The 14,078-nt window shown below is 61.7% G+C and overlaps 1 protein-coding gene across 3 annotated transcripts in view; it reads right to left on the reverse strand.

The window, feature by feature from the left end:
- MROH1 (maestro heat like repeat family member 1) overlaps positions 1-14,078 on the reverse strand; it is a 102,068-nt gene that overhangs the window by 27,630 nt on the left and 60,360 nt on the right. For 2 of the 3 annotated variants that reach the window (XM_025214232.1, XM_025214231.1), the window contains exons 21-31: positions 12,674-12,796; positions 11,867-12,013; positions 11,652-11,678; positions 9,698-9,820; positions 7,986-8,065; positions 7,325-7,457; positions 5,444-5,539; positions 4,687-4,791; positions 4,388-4,523; positions 3,560-3,672; positions 1,655-1,807 (exon numbers count right to left, since the gene is read on the reverse strand). In XM_025214232.1, coding sequence (XP_025070017.1) covers positions 1,655-1,807; positions 3,560-3,672; positions 4,388-4,523; positions 4,687-4,791; positions 5,444-5,539; positions 7,325-7,457; positions 7,986-8,065; positions 9,698-9,820; positions 11,652-11,678; positions 11,867-12,013; positions 12,674-12,796 — 1,236 coding nt within the window. The remainder of the gene's footprint in view (positions 1-1,654; positions 1,808-3,559; positions 3,673-4,387; positions 4,524-4,686; positions 4,792-5,443; positions 5,540-7,324; positions 7,458-7,985; positions 8,066-9,697; positions 9,821-11,651; positions 11,679-11,866; positions 12,014-12,673; positions 12,797-14,078) is intronic. The other variant, XM_025214233.1, reaches the window with a different exon arrangement.

Consider the following 14,078-nt stretch of genomic DNA (forward strand, 5'->3'; position numbering starts at 1 on the left):
CCTCTCTCCAGCCCCCACGAGACTTGAGCTGGTCGGCACTGCTGCCACAAGGAAGCAGCAGTCCCCAGCCACGCTCAGGTTTCCCCCGAGGACTCAGGGCTTAGCATCGGTTCAGGTTTCTGGATCTGGGCTGGACGCAGCTGCCCAGAAAGCGAGGCACAAGAGCCGAGTCCGTCCCGCGCAGGGAGGCGACGGGCAGAGCTGGAGCTGCAGCACTGGGGTGAGGAAACCTCAGGGGTGGCAGGGACCCGTGTTTCCAATGACAGGCCCCATGCGGCAATGGGAGGAAGGGGGAGCTGAGCTCAAGACAGGAGACTCGCAACCTGCTGCGCGCGACCTGCTCCCCTGCAGACTCTGGGAGCCCACGGCAGCCCCAGCCGCGTGGCAGGCGACCAGCCCAGCTCGCCGCAAGACTAGGCTCCCATCTAACGGGGCAGTCTCCTGCCCCCTCCCCTGTGCAGGAGACCCCCAGATGGGGCAGGCAGAGAGCTGGGGGCACCGGGAACCGAGGCCAGGCCAGCAGGGGCAGGGGAGCAGGGCGGCCCCCTTATTGAAGGGCAGGGGGCAGTGGGTGAAGTGGCTGCACCACAAGACACGCTCTGTGGGACAAGGAACCTGCCTTGCCACCCAAGGACCCAGACCTTTTGCAGCAGAATGGACAGACACACAGGAGCATCCCGAAGAGCTCGTGCCTGCCTCAATACACCCGTCACACTGCATCTTAACAAGGACATGGAGAAGTTACAGGGTCTGGGGTGGGTGACAAACCAACATCAAGGGCTTGGAAGGCAAAGCCATGGCTAGAACCAGCCCAGGGAAGTTGAGCACCTCCAGGGATGGAGAGTTCACAAAAAGGATGGCCAGGCACTGGTCAGAGATGACCCATATAGCTCGCCCTATGCTCTACAATGGGGATTTATGGGGATCTATATCTGGGCGCTGCCCAGCACAGGCTTCTGGGCTTTGCTGGTTGCCACATGGGGCCAGACAGGAATTCTTTCCCCTTCTGCTGCTACACGTGTTGGCAGGAGAAGAAAGCTGCCTTCCCCAGCTGCCGCCCAGGCTGGGGCTGGGGCTGGGCTGGGCCACGGCTCTTCTGGCACCGACCCCGCAGGGTCCTGGCTGGGGGGTCTTGCCCCCGCACTTAGGCTCAGCCCCGCGCTGCACTGGGGCAGGAAGGGATTTCCCCCTGCTCAGACTGGTGTGCAATGGGGGGTTTTGCCTTCCTCTGCAGAGGGGGCACAGCCTGGGATCACTGCAGCGCCCATGACCCCCCCGGCAGCAGCAGGACATTGGCGGCCGCGGCCCCCCTGTATCCCAGGGGCAGGGGCAACTGTGTCACGTAGCTCTGAAGTCGGACACGGGGTTTGTCTGGCGGACTTGGATGGGGCTGATCCTGCCTCTGGCAGGGCTTGGAGCAGATGTGACCCTGCAGCTTCCTGCCGGCCCCGCGGCTCTGTGGATTCAATGCAGAAGGAAAGGACGCTTGCCCCCCCCAGATCAGGAGTGCCATGGGAGTGGAAGATGCCCTGCAAGCAGCTGCTGGGGACAGGACAGCCTTTGGCAGACACGGGAGCCAGCCTGGGGGCACCACATACCCGAGGCCAGAGGGAATGAGGGGGGAGAGCACAGGACAAGCCGCCCAAGCCCCCACCTTCTCCAGCAGCACGGCGCCGCGCTCCTTCAGGAGGGAGTTGATCATGACGGTGGCTGCGCGGGAGCAGTTCTTGTCGGGGTCCGCCAGGCTCTCAAACATCGTGAGCAGGAGACTCATGAGCTGTTCAGGGGGAACGCGCTTCCCGATCACCTGGCACAGGACGGGAAGAGGAAGAGCTTCCATGAGGAGCAGCGACTTCTGGTGCCCTGAGAGCCCACGGTGCACGTGGGAATGCAGCCACCTCTGGGTGGGAGACGGCACATGGTAACGCTTGGCTCTTGCCGAGAAGCTGACTCTTGCTCCCAGCTGGTCTGTGCGCGCAGGCAGCCGCTTCCCCAAAATCCAGCAGCCTGACTGCTGTGTGGCCACGGCAGCAACTGCTGGGTTTCTGGAAGGGTCTGAACACCACGGTTTCATGCCTCGTCTGGACGACACCCTCCGTGACCGTCACCTGGGGCACCCACCAGACCAGCCTGGGCATCTCCCCACAAGCCCTCCCGCCTTGCTCATGGGGTCAGGGCTCCAGGGGTCTGCAGAGCAGAGCTGGCTGCTGTCGGGGGTGTCACCACGTGCCACGAAAGCCCAGCCCTGGGGCCAGCTCAGCTTGCAGTACACTCCGCAGCATCCCCGTGGTGCGGCATGGCTGGGGCCGCAGGAGAAGAGCTGCTGCTTCCCTGCAGCTTCACAGGGGCAGCAGCACTGACTGGAGCGCAGCACCAGGGGCAGGGAACTGCCCGGCCAGTGTGTGGGCCCAGCCCATCCCTGGACCTGTGGTTTTGCCACCTGCCAGCTGCAGCTGGGCACATTTAAGGAGCAAGTGGCTGCGTGATCGGGCTCCTGCAGCAGCAGGCGATGTTCCCCACGTCCCCCCTGGGCCCAGGTGAGCTCCTGGCTCTGCTCTCGCCTCCCTCCCCCATGCAGGTCCCAGAGCAGACGTACCTGGGCCAAGTGCAGGTGGAGCAGGGTCCAGCTGCAGCAGCGGGTCTAACCCGAGCCCCCCGCATGGGGACAGGGGCAGCTCTGCCCGAGTGCAGCTGCAGGGGAGGCGGGTAGGAGCCCATCACCCGGGGCAGGTGGAAGAGATGGTCATGACAGTGCAGGTGGGGAAGGGGCCGAGACGCAGAGGGAGCCGTGGCAGGCACTTGCGGGAGCAGACGCCCCTGGCTCACACCAGCCCAACCCTTTTCATTGGGGAGCAACCTCTGGGTTAGCAACTACGTTCAGCTTTGCTCGCGCATCCCGGGAGCCCCGCGGCTGTGGCACCAGGTTCCACACGAGAGTCTGGTCACGTCCCACCCCGCTGCCTTCTGCCAGCCCGGGCCAGCTAGGTTGACCCCGGGTTAGTCAGGGGCCAGCCAGCCCTGAGCGGGGCCTGGGCTGCACAGGACCTCCAGAGCCCTGCCGGCCCAACTTGCCTGCGGTTCTCTGGGGCAATGTGGGTGACAGGCTCCACCTGGACACTAAGGTCCGAGCGGTGTGAGGCTGCATCGCTGGCTGGGCCTCCTCTTGGACTGGCACCTTTGACCAGCCTGAACCACTCCTGCCCAGCCGCTTCGACTCCTCAAAACCTCTGACAACGGGAGTGGGCAGGGCCAGGGCTGGGGAGGCACGTGGCCCTGCCAGCTGCACCCCCGCCACCCCTGCTCTGCGCAGCTCGGACCAGCGCCTGCACAGAGGCTCCAGGAAGGCAGGGAGGGAGGGGAAGCCTCGAGGCTGTAATCCCAGCCCTGTGGGCCTAGAGTCCTGCCCCGCTGGACAGAGCTCGCTCCAGCCCCCGGGCGCGGGAGCAGGCCCCAGCGTGCGGCCGCCCCCCGTGAATAGCAGACAAGGGGCTGACTTCAAGTGACTGCCGCAGGAGGCAGCTGAGCAAGCCAAGACCCACGTGCCGGGCGCCCGCCTTACCATGGCGATGTTGTAGCAGGTGTGGAAAAGGATGGTGAAGTCCGGCTCCTCCAGCCCCTTCTTCAGGGCTGGCAGCTTCTCCACCATCTCGTCTCGATAGTCCTGGGCGAATCCTGCGCGAGACCAGCCGGCTCGTCAGCCCGGCTCTACTGCGGGCTTCCCCCTTCGCCCGCAGGGCGCCGCCAAACCCTTTGGACAGACGGATCGTGCCCATCTTGCTCCCTTCCCCCGGGGCTGGGTGGATGCCTAGGGCTGCCGGGGATGACTGTATTGTGCGGTTCCAAGGTCGGACACGGGGTTTAATTGGGCTGGTTTGGATGGGACTGATGCTGCCTCAGGCTGGGGTTGGACTGGATGCAACCCCACGGCACTGGGATTTCTTGGAGGTGAAGTGACACACCCAGACCCCACTCCCAAGCCCTGCAGGCTACCCCACGCCTGCTCAGAACCCAGGCTGGGGGACGCCATCGCCCCGGAGGGCAGGATGCGGGTCCTCTGCTGCCTCGAGCCATTCCAAGGGCAGGAGTGCCCTCTCCCGGGGACAGCGAGCGCTGCACCCTGGACGGGAGGCCGTGAGACTGGCCCTCTCGCGGCAGCACAGATCCTACCCACCCCAAGCTCAGAGCTCACAGCCTGGCCCTGCTGTGGCAGTGGCAGCGAGGCACTTGGCACAGTTTGCCAGCCTCCTGCGACGCGCGGATCTTAATATCTTCCTGGCCGAGATGTCCCCCTCCCCAAGCCGCTGCAAGGTGGCTTCAGCCTCATCAGCCGGGCAGCAAGGCAGATCCCCCAGGGCTGCTCCAGGACGCCCCCACCCTCCTCCTGTACCTTCGTAGCAGAGCTGGATGTAAAGCAGATAGTAGACGCAGTCCACAGCGTGCTGGCGAACGCTGGCCAGGGAGTCCGAGCAGCGCGGGGAGAACAGGGCGATCAGCACCCCCAGGTTAAAGAACGGCACTACCGTCTGAGCCGGGCGAGGGAGGAGGCAAGAGATGGGCGTCAGCAGTGGCTGGGACCCAGCTCTGACCCCCGCACCCCCTGCCTTCTGCCGCCACAGAAAGGGAAGACCAAAGGACAGTGATGGTGATGGAAGTGCCCCTGCCCTGCCTTGCCCAGCCCAGACTTACGCTGACATGCAGCTTCTCCCGATAGCGCTCCAGCAATGCCACGCTGACCTCCATGGCTCGCTCGCGCTCGTGCTCTCTGGCCGATTTAATCCAGCGGTTTAAGTGCTGCAGACGCAGGAGGGGAAAAAGGCCGTCCTCAGAGAGGGAGCGCAGGTGCCTGTCCCGGGGCATCCCAGAGCTCCCACGGGATGGCCTGATGCCAGGGGGCACCCGTTTGGGAGCCACAGCCCTGGGAGCCCCGTGCCTCTGGCGGCATGCCTGTGTCAGCTCTGCGCCTAGGGAGCCCTTCCTGCCTGGGTGGATGCTGCTCCCAGGCCTGGAGCGGAGGCCTGTGTGACCACAGCTCAGTGCGACAGAAGCAGGCAGGTAACCGGTAGGACCCGGTCCATCTCCATGGGAGAACGGCTGCCCAGCGCGGCCGGCAGCATCGGAGGAGCAGCTCAAGCACTGAGGTCCTGACTACTGCACGTCAGGGCTCCCAGGTCACATCTCAGGGAGCCCCTGCCTCCACCTGCTGTCACTGTGCCCTTCCCCTGCTCCCTGCAACATGATCTGGTCCCTTCTGTGGCGTCAGGCCTCCGGCTCAGAGGACAGGGATGCTGCAGAGGCTAGTGAGGAGGGGCAGCTCCACAAGTCATCAAGCACAGCCAGGCAGAGCCACAGCAGCCAAGTGGCAGAAGAAGGCTGGTTTGGCCCTTGTCACCTCCTGCCTCTCCCAACCCCACCATGGGATGTACTGGTCTGAGGCAGCACGCACCTCGAACATGTCATGTAGGCCCTGTGGAGTCAGGTCCTTCTGCAGGAGGCTCTTCATCAAGTCCTTGAGGGCATTTATGGTGTCCCGGTACAGGTCCTGTGATGAGAAGAGGGTTACAAAAGTTCCCGGCTACACCAGGGCCCCTGCACCCCCCTTCCAGGCCTGCTCCTCACTGCTCAGGGCTGCAGGTACCTGGCAGAAGAGGCAGCAGCAGGCAGCCGCCGCCACCCTCAGTAGGAGCTGTGGTCCAAAGGCTCGTCACCCGAAAGCATCTTGCCCAATGCACAGCAGGTCCAATGACAGCAGTTACCCACCCTTGCGCCCAGCTAGGCAGGTGGCTGGGGCAGCAGGGGCTTTCTGCTGGTCTCCAGCCCCCCCACGAGATCCGGTACTTAACTCGCAAGACTCCAAAGCACCCGAGTCTCAGGGCCACAAACACTAGGAATCGCAATACGGTACTAGCATGGAGCAAGTTTAAAACCACGTGAAATTACAGCACAGAACCCGTGGCCCCCAGAGGTGGTGGGGCTGAGAGCTCAGCCAGATTCACAAGGGCTTGCAGATTCACAGATGCTGGGGTCAGAAGGGCCCTCAAAGGATCATCGAGTCCGCCCCCCTGCCAGTGGCAGGAAAAAGTGCCGGGGTCGTGTGAGCCTGTCCAGTCTCCTCTTGAAGACCCCCAGGGTAAGGGAGAGCACCACCTCCCTTGGCGCCCAGTCCAAATTCTAGCAACCCTAACCATGAAGAAATCCTTTCTGATGTCCAACCTAAACCTACTCTCCGGCAGCTTGTGGCTGTTTCTGGTTGTTCCAAGGGGTGCTCTGGGTTGGACACGCGCGTGGAGGAAAGGGGCATCGATCGGTGGCGCTGGGGCAGGGAGCGAGGGGCACGGCCTCTGCATCGCCCTGCCTGGACCTCAGTGCTGGAGGCTGCAGGGAGAGGAACAGGGGGAAACCCTGCTCGGCCCCGGTCACTCTCCCTCCAGCTCTGCTCTGTCCCATGGGACACGGGACGTGGCAGGATGGACCTGGGTCTGCCCCAGTCCACAGCCACTCTGATGTTCGCAGGGCTGCCCTTGAAGGTATCAGCAACACAGGCTGGGTTTCAGGGCATCTCCTGTGCGCACGGAGCACTCACAGGAAGGGAAGAGGGGAGAGAACAACTGAAGTCCCTGCTCTTCTCTGGGCTGTCCCCGAGCTCCAGTGAGGGGAAGTCTCATGGACACAGACTCAAGCTCTGCTTTGCACATCGCTGAGAGGGGGCAGGACTGCTGCAAGTGCTGCTGTGGGACTCCGGGGTCTGGTGTTAGCTGCAGGTGGCAGCTGCTGAGGAGCTCCTGGCACTTCAGCCCTACTGCCTTTCCACAGCAGCTCAGAGACCCCTTCCCCACTAAGCAGGGACGTGTGGCAAACAGGAATACCAAGAGGGCTTCCCAGGAGGGATGGTGCAGGAGGAGCAACCCTGCATTCATGCAAAGCGTTGGACCCAGCGATCCCTTCCCGGCCCCGGGTTTCTTTAACTGGTGCTCAGGGAACAGGCCCACAGGGGCCGGGTTCTCCTGGACACAAGACTGGGGGAGAAGAGGATTGCCCAGACACGGTACGTGCACTGGATGGAGCCCAGCCCTGCTCAGCCCACAGCTAGCTTCAGTGCCAGTTAAGCCCTAGGGTGCGAGGCCTGGCAGGAGGTGCTGCGTTGCCCGGGACTGGATTAGACACAACGACCGAAGTCAGCAGTGACCCGCACCAGAGCCAATGCATCGAGTCTGCTCGCTGGGACACGCAGGCAGGCGCTGGACTGAGCCCTCTGCCGACGCAGAACGGCTTCAAGCAACAGACCAGTCTAGCTCAGGCCAGCTTTTCCCGCCCCACCCGGCCTCACCTTCAGGCAGGTATCTGTCACAGTGCTGTCTCTCTCCCTCATGACTTCTGGCGGCGGGAGGGCAAGGACGCTGTTCAGGCAGCAGTCGATCAGTTCAGCCCTCTCGGTATGGCCCAGGGGCGGCTCCAGGGTGCTGGCAGCTGAGTTAAGAGCCAACACAAGCTGCTGTGTGCGTCGTATGCAGGTTTACTTGTCTGGAGGCACTCCCTCGGTAATGGGGGCTTTCCTCTGCCTTCTCGCGGGCACGCCTGCGCATCTAGCGGCACTTGCTTTCATCAGGCACGGGCTGAGGGCTGCAGCTCCGTGCCAGCAGCTCTGACGCGGCAGAGCATAACTCTCACTCAATAAAAAACCCTCACGGTCCTTGCAGAAATAGCATGCAAAGCCAGGCCCTCTGCTCTACGGCCTGGAGTCTCAGACTGACTGGGGCTCCCGGCTGGCTCACACCATAGCTGGGCCAGGGGCAGCAGCTAGGACCAGTCTAGATCCAAACAACTGCAGCACATGTGCCAGGTACGGTGGGGTGGGGGCATGCCAGGGAGGGGCTGGGCACGGTTCAGGGTCTCGCGACTCTCCAGGACGCGCTCCAGCGGGATTGCAGTCCGAGCCGAATCCTCCCCCTCCAACAACCCTCCCGAGGGGCAGCGCGGGGAAAGGATACGCCAGGTACGTGCAGGAGATCATGGCCCGCTGGCGAATGGGGCTTCTCATGGCATCCACTGGCTCTGCTTTTATGAACTCCTGGCGTGCAAAGAGGACCAGGGTTAGCAGAGCTCCGGCCTCTTAGCCCGTTTTGAGCGGACGTGCAGCACCCCCACGTGTAGGCCCAGGACGAAGCTGAGCCCACTCCATGGTATGACCTCTGCCGACAGCCACACCACCCACAGCCTCAACCTCCCCAGCCCGGCAAGCCAGAGAGCTCCCCATCCCCAGCTCCAGGAGCTCCTGCCACAGGGCAGCGATGCTCTAAGGCTGCAACAGACACTGTATCACTCCCAGGAGGAAGCCTTCTGTGCAGGGATCTCTCTCTGCTGTCCTGCTGCAAGCACTGCGATGCCTGCCGCATAGGCTGTGCTAGCGCAGGCCCCCTGACCGGTAGGGGAGCAGCAATATAGGATCATAGGGGAGTCAGGCTGGAAGGGACCTCACAAGGTCACATCCAGTCCAGCCCCAGATCAGCCCCAAATAAAGCATCCCAGAAAGCATCTGTCCAACCTGCTCTTGAAAGTTTCCAAGGATGGAGATGACTCCACTTCTCTAGACAGCCGGTTCCAGTGTTTGCCCACCCTCAGACCCAGGGTTCCCCTCATCTGCAGCCTCAAGCTCCCCTGCAGCAGGTTAAGGCTGTTGCTCTCAGCCCTGCCCCTGCAGTCAGAGCAAAGCCCATCTCCAGTCTCTCTGTAGCTGCCCTTCAGGGATTTGAAGATTATCAAATCCCCTCCACTTTCCCTTCTCCAGGCTCAGTACCCCCAGCTCTTCAAATCTTTCCTCATCAGTCGTGTCTCCCAAGCCCCTGATTACTTCCGTTGCTCTGCGCTAGGCTCTTCCTAATTCCACAATTCAAAAAGGATGTGGAGAAGCTTGAGAGAGTCCAGAGAAGAGCCACGCGCATGATCAGAGGTCAGGGAAGCAGACCCTACGATGACAGGCTGAGAGCCCTGAGGCTCTTTAGCCTGGAAAAGCGCAGGCTCAGGGGTGATCTGATGGCCACCTACAAGTTTATCAGGGGTGACCACCAGCATCTGGGGGAACGTTTGTTCACCAGAGCGCCCCAAGGGATGACGAGGTTGAATGGTCACAAACTACTTCAAGATCGTTTCAGGCTGGACATAAGGAAGAATTTCTTTACTGTCCGAGCCCCCAAGGTCTGGAACAGCCTGCCACCGGAGGTGGTTCAAGCGCCTTCATTGAACACCTTCAAGATGAAACTGGATGCTTATATTGCTGGGATCCTATGACCCCAGCTGGCTTCCTGCCCTTTGGGCGGGGGGCTGGACTCGATGATCTTCCGAGGTCCCTTCCAGCCCTGATGTCTATGAAGTCTATGAAATCTATGAAATCTTCCCAAATTGTCCATGTCCTTCCTGAAGTGGGGCCCAGACCCGAACACAGGACTCCAGGGGAGGCCTCCCTGCAGCGTGGAAGGGCGAGGCGTGGGTAAATGCCCAGGCTGCACCTGTTCTGATCCAGGTCAAACGCCAGGACTATCAGGACCACCTCAAATGAGATGCCTGCTTACAGCGCTAAGGAACCCAACAGCTGCCCTCTGCTTTGGTCACTGCCAGCCTAGTCCCCGGCAGCCCACGCCAGCGCTGGTCTGAGAAGGGGCGGCACGTCTCCCACCCCCACGCCTGCGGCCGGGACGGGACTCACCATCATCTGCGAGATGAGCTCTGCCTTGCGGGAGAAGACGAAGGCGCCCGAGTGCACGCTATGGTAGATGGCCTGGCTGATCATACAGATGCTCCGGATGAGAGACAGCTTCAGCGTCAGGTCCTGAATGCAGGGGGTGAAACGAGGGGTCTGAGAGGGGCAGGGCCGAGAGCCGGGCCCCTCCTTGCCTTGCCAGGCTCTCGCTCTCCTCAACACCAGCCCCCTCTTCCTGCCTCCAGTCTAACAGAGCGCAGGCTCCACCACCTCCACCTCTCGGCCGGTGCTGCCGCTAGCCCAAGATAAGACCAGTGCAGAAGGCAAGCCCCAGAGCACCCATGAACCAGCTGGCAGGATCGCTGGCCGCCTCCACCCAGACAGTGCCGAGATGCCGGGGTCACCCCCACCTGGTGACATGGCCCCTGAGGACAAGGCGTGTCCGACGGAGCGGCAGCAGACAGCCCCTTCCTCCCACTCCGAGTTGGAGGGTCTGAGTTTTGGACAATGCATCAGGCCCTGGACTAATCGCCCACTCCAACCCTCCTGCAAGGCGCAGCTCTGGGCTCAGGCGAGAGCCCCCAGCCGCGGCTCATCCCAACGCTGTCCTCAACTCAGAGCTGCAAAGAGTTAATTGCTGCCACCAGGCCCCTCTCGGTGCCGGCGTGTTTGGCAGCCGCCACAGGTGCAGGCTCGGGACCCCTCAGCCTCGTAAAGGAGCTGTCGGAAGGGTTAGTGTAGGGGGCACTTATTCCTTCGCATCCGGGAAATGGGATGAGGAGCGCGACGGCCTGCTTGTGCTCTTGTGCGCGCACGGAGACGACCACCTTTCCCTGCCCGCCGGGGGGCCGAGCTCGTTCTACCCCCTGCCTGCCCCGCTCCCCCGTGACCCCGAGAAGGCTGCGGAGCCAGCTGGCTGCTGCAGGCTAGCAGGACCCGGCGGCTCGAGAGGCCAGAGGTTTTACAGAAGTGGTTAGTGCCAACACAAGTCCAGCAGGAAAACACATTAGTGGGGTCTGGAGAGGGGGTTTCTTCAGCCTGGCGGCTGCACCAGCCCTTAACTAATGCTATTTCTGCTCGGGCTGTCCAAGTACACAACTGCAGGTGCCCCCTCCCTGCCCAGGGTGGGAACGCGTGCGCCTGGCATCTGGATCGTTCCGGGGGAAGCCGGGAAAAGGAGGTCAGTGGATTTTAGCAGAGCTGCACCTCCCATCTCGGGAGTCCTGCGTCCCCAGCTACTGGCCTGGCCAGGCAGGGAAGGGGCGGCTGCACGGCAGTGTTGCTCAGACAGGCCCTGGGGCGGCCGTGCGAGAGAAGCTCCTCTGCCCTGCACTGGACCTTGCTTTCAGCGCACAGCTGCTACAATCGTTAAACCCTGACTGGAAACGGAGCCTCAGGCTGGGCTCTTCCTGCCCATGCACCCAAACCTGCCGCGCAGGGTCTATGGAGCTGGTAAAACTGGACCGTGGAAACCCCGTGGCTTTCCCTGGGCTGGTACAGGTGCGAGAGGACTGGGAGACGACCCATCCTGGTGAGGGGGCAGCGTGAGACTCCAGGTCTCTCGCCAACTGCACAGTTAATGGGAGCAAGGAATGGCAACACTTCTGGCCATGGGCTTTAAAGGTATTTAAGTGCCCAAATTCGAAATTGCAGAATAGCACTGCATTTAGGTGACCAAATATTGGGGGGAAGGAAGTGACTGATGCTGCCCTGGGGGGCACGACAGCCCTTCCCTTCCACACCAGCCAGCTGGCTCAGCTGTGCCCCATAACAAGCAGGGGTTTTTCACAGCTCCCGGAGGCTGTCCCCAGGACAGCCCTGCTGAGAGCACAGCACGCGAGCCCACGGGTAGCTGACAAGCCATAAATCAGTCTCCTCTCTAGTGATGGGAAGCAAGAGGCAGAGAAAGAGGCAGGAAAGAGCAGAGTGGCTCAGACTGACTGAGTGCCTCACACTGTACCTTGGTTTCTACCTTTATGCCCAGAACCTGAACGAGTGAAAAAATAAAACACGTTAGCAATGCGAGGCGCCCTCCCGGCCAGGCCCACACATCCCACCCAGCAGCCTGGCACAGCCCTTGTGCCAGGGCACACGCACAGCTACGGCCAGGCTGTTCTCGCCGCCCCCGCCAGCCACCCCCGGCCCAGCACGGAGGAGAACAAGCCCGCCACCCACCTTGGTGTTGAAGTATTGGAAAACGTTCTTCAGGATGTCCGCTTCAATCCTGGACAGCACCAGCTCCTTGGGCGCGTACATGGCCACGTAGCCGTAGCACAGGATCAGGGTGCTCTTGATCTTCTCCACCTCGTTGTCGCTGCGGTCCTGGTACGAGGGCGAGGCAGGTCGGGGTAAAGCTGGGGGCCGTCCCACACGTCCGCCCGTGCAGGGCTGGTCCCATTATGGCTTTGTCCAGCACAGTCGAGGTGTTCCTAGACTTTTCGTTCCCCTCTCCCCAGGCTCCTGCACCTCTCCCCACCCCACAGCTTGAGCCTTGCTACCCAGTTTGGTAGCCGTGGATTTTGTTGGTTTACCCTGAGGAGACAACAGCCCAGACGCAGGGCTTCCCGACCCCGCAGGGCACTAAGCAAGTACAGCATTAAGTGTACCCCCTTCAGGTCTGTGGGGAGGTTTCCCTTTACTCTGGCACGCGTGCGCCTCTCCTCTTTTTGACCCCGATTCTCAGAAAGGCCGAGGGCTCGCACTGGAATTTAAGGCTCTGGTTTGGTCAACCAGTGAAGAGCGTGGCTAGCACGGACCCTTTCCATGCACCACGCTAGAGCGCAGCCTGCTCCATCACTTGCTTTGCTAGCTCCTGGCCCCATATCAGCCTACTCTGCTACCCCATTACACTGCATCCAGGTGGGTTCACAAGCTGGCACCATTACAAAGCACTCAGCATCTGGCTCCCTGCGGCTCCATGACGGTCACCCCAGCAAGAGGAGCACCAGGTAGTTGCACTGGGCTGTGTTCAGCATTTTTTACCTTGAAAATGCTGAACAGTCCCACTGACTTCTTGAAGATGTCAGATCTCACAAAGTCCTCCAGCTTGGCCAGCGCCTCGTCCAGGTGGCCGATTGCACAGATCCCAAAGCAGGAAGCAAGGCCCTGGGGGGGAGGTAGAGAGCGGTGAATGCCCCAGCCCCAGCTCGCGGCACACAGTGGCCTTGCTCTGTTTGTTCTGGGCCCAGCCACTTCATCCCCTCCAGGAGGGGACTGGAGCTGCTTGGCCCGGGCCCAGGGGCAGCCCGGGAAACTGCAAGTCTGTGCTCAGCCTCCTGGCCCCAGAGGAAGTCCTCGGCTGCTACCAGAGCAGCGGAGCCCGGTTTGCCTCCCAGACCCAGGACAAGTGTGCACGCTCAAGGAGCCCGAGGCTTCCCAGGCGTGACGGACAGGCGCAAGCTCCTGAGGGAACTGAAAGGAAAGCAGCCCCAGCAAGCGCAGACTGTGCGTTCTCCATCACTGTTGGGGGCGTGGGAGCTGGGCCAAGACTCCACAAATAGGCTATTAAAACACTGGCTTTTGCTGGAGCGGTGTACTCTGGACCCAAGCCAGTGCCATTAGCATGTTTGTACTACACTTAAAACCCAGCTACACCAGGGCAAAGTTCCCTGCCGAGCCTCTGACCAGGGCGAGGTAACCATACAGTAGCGCCGGCCGAGTTCAGAGGCCTGTGCAGCAGTGGCAGTGCCAGGGAAGGAGCTGGTCTGGTCAAGACTTCAGGCAACGTGTGGCACAGAGGTGACGTGTTGGTGGGGGGGGGGCACTGCACCCTCCATGCCGCGCAGAATTATAGAATCATCGAAAATGAGGTTGAAGGGAGCTCAGGAGGTCACATCTAGTCCAACCCCTCCTCAGAGCAGGACCAGCCCCAACTCCATCATCCAACCCAGGGCTTTGTCTACCCAGGTCTTCAACACCTCCAAGGATCTCACAACCTCTCTGGGTAACTTGTTCCACTGCTTCGCCACCCTCCTCAGGAGAGTCTCTCCTAATATCCAACCTCAAGTTCCCTTGCTGCAGCTGGAGCCCATTGCTCCTTGTCCTGCCATCCGTCACCACTGAGAAGTCCAGCTCTGTCCTTTGCAGCAGTTGGACCAAGAGGGCATCGAGTCACAAGCTGTCCTACCCTTCATCTGCCCATGCCTCATTACCCCAGGCCTACCCCACGAGTCCTCACCCCAACTCTGGAGCAAGGAGACTGACAGAAGAGGGGCGGCTCTTGAGGATGAGGAAGGAGCTTCCAGGGGCAGGTCTAGCTGCACCCCCCGAATCTTGCTTCACCCAAACTTTAAAACCAACTGCCCAGGAGGAGGGAGCAGCATTTCTCTTCAAGTAGCGCCGAGGGAGTCAACTGACTTCATGGCTCACTGTCATCTCCCCGATTCCT

This window comes from Alligator sinensis, unplaced genomic scaffold (genome assembly GCF_000455745.1).
Source record: "Alligator sinensis unplaced genomic scaffold, ASM45574v1 scaffold987_1, whole genome shotgun sequence".
Taxonomy (NCBI): Eukaryota; Metazoa; Chordata; order Crocodylia; family Alligatoridae; genus Alligator; species Alligator sinensis.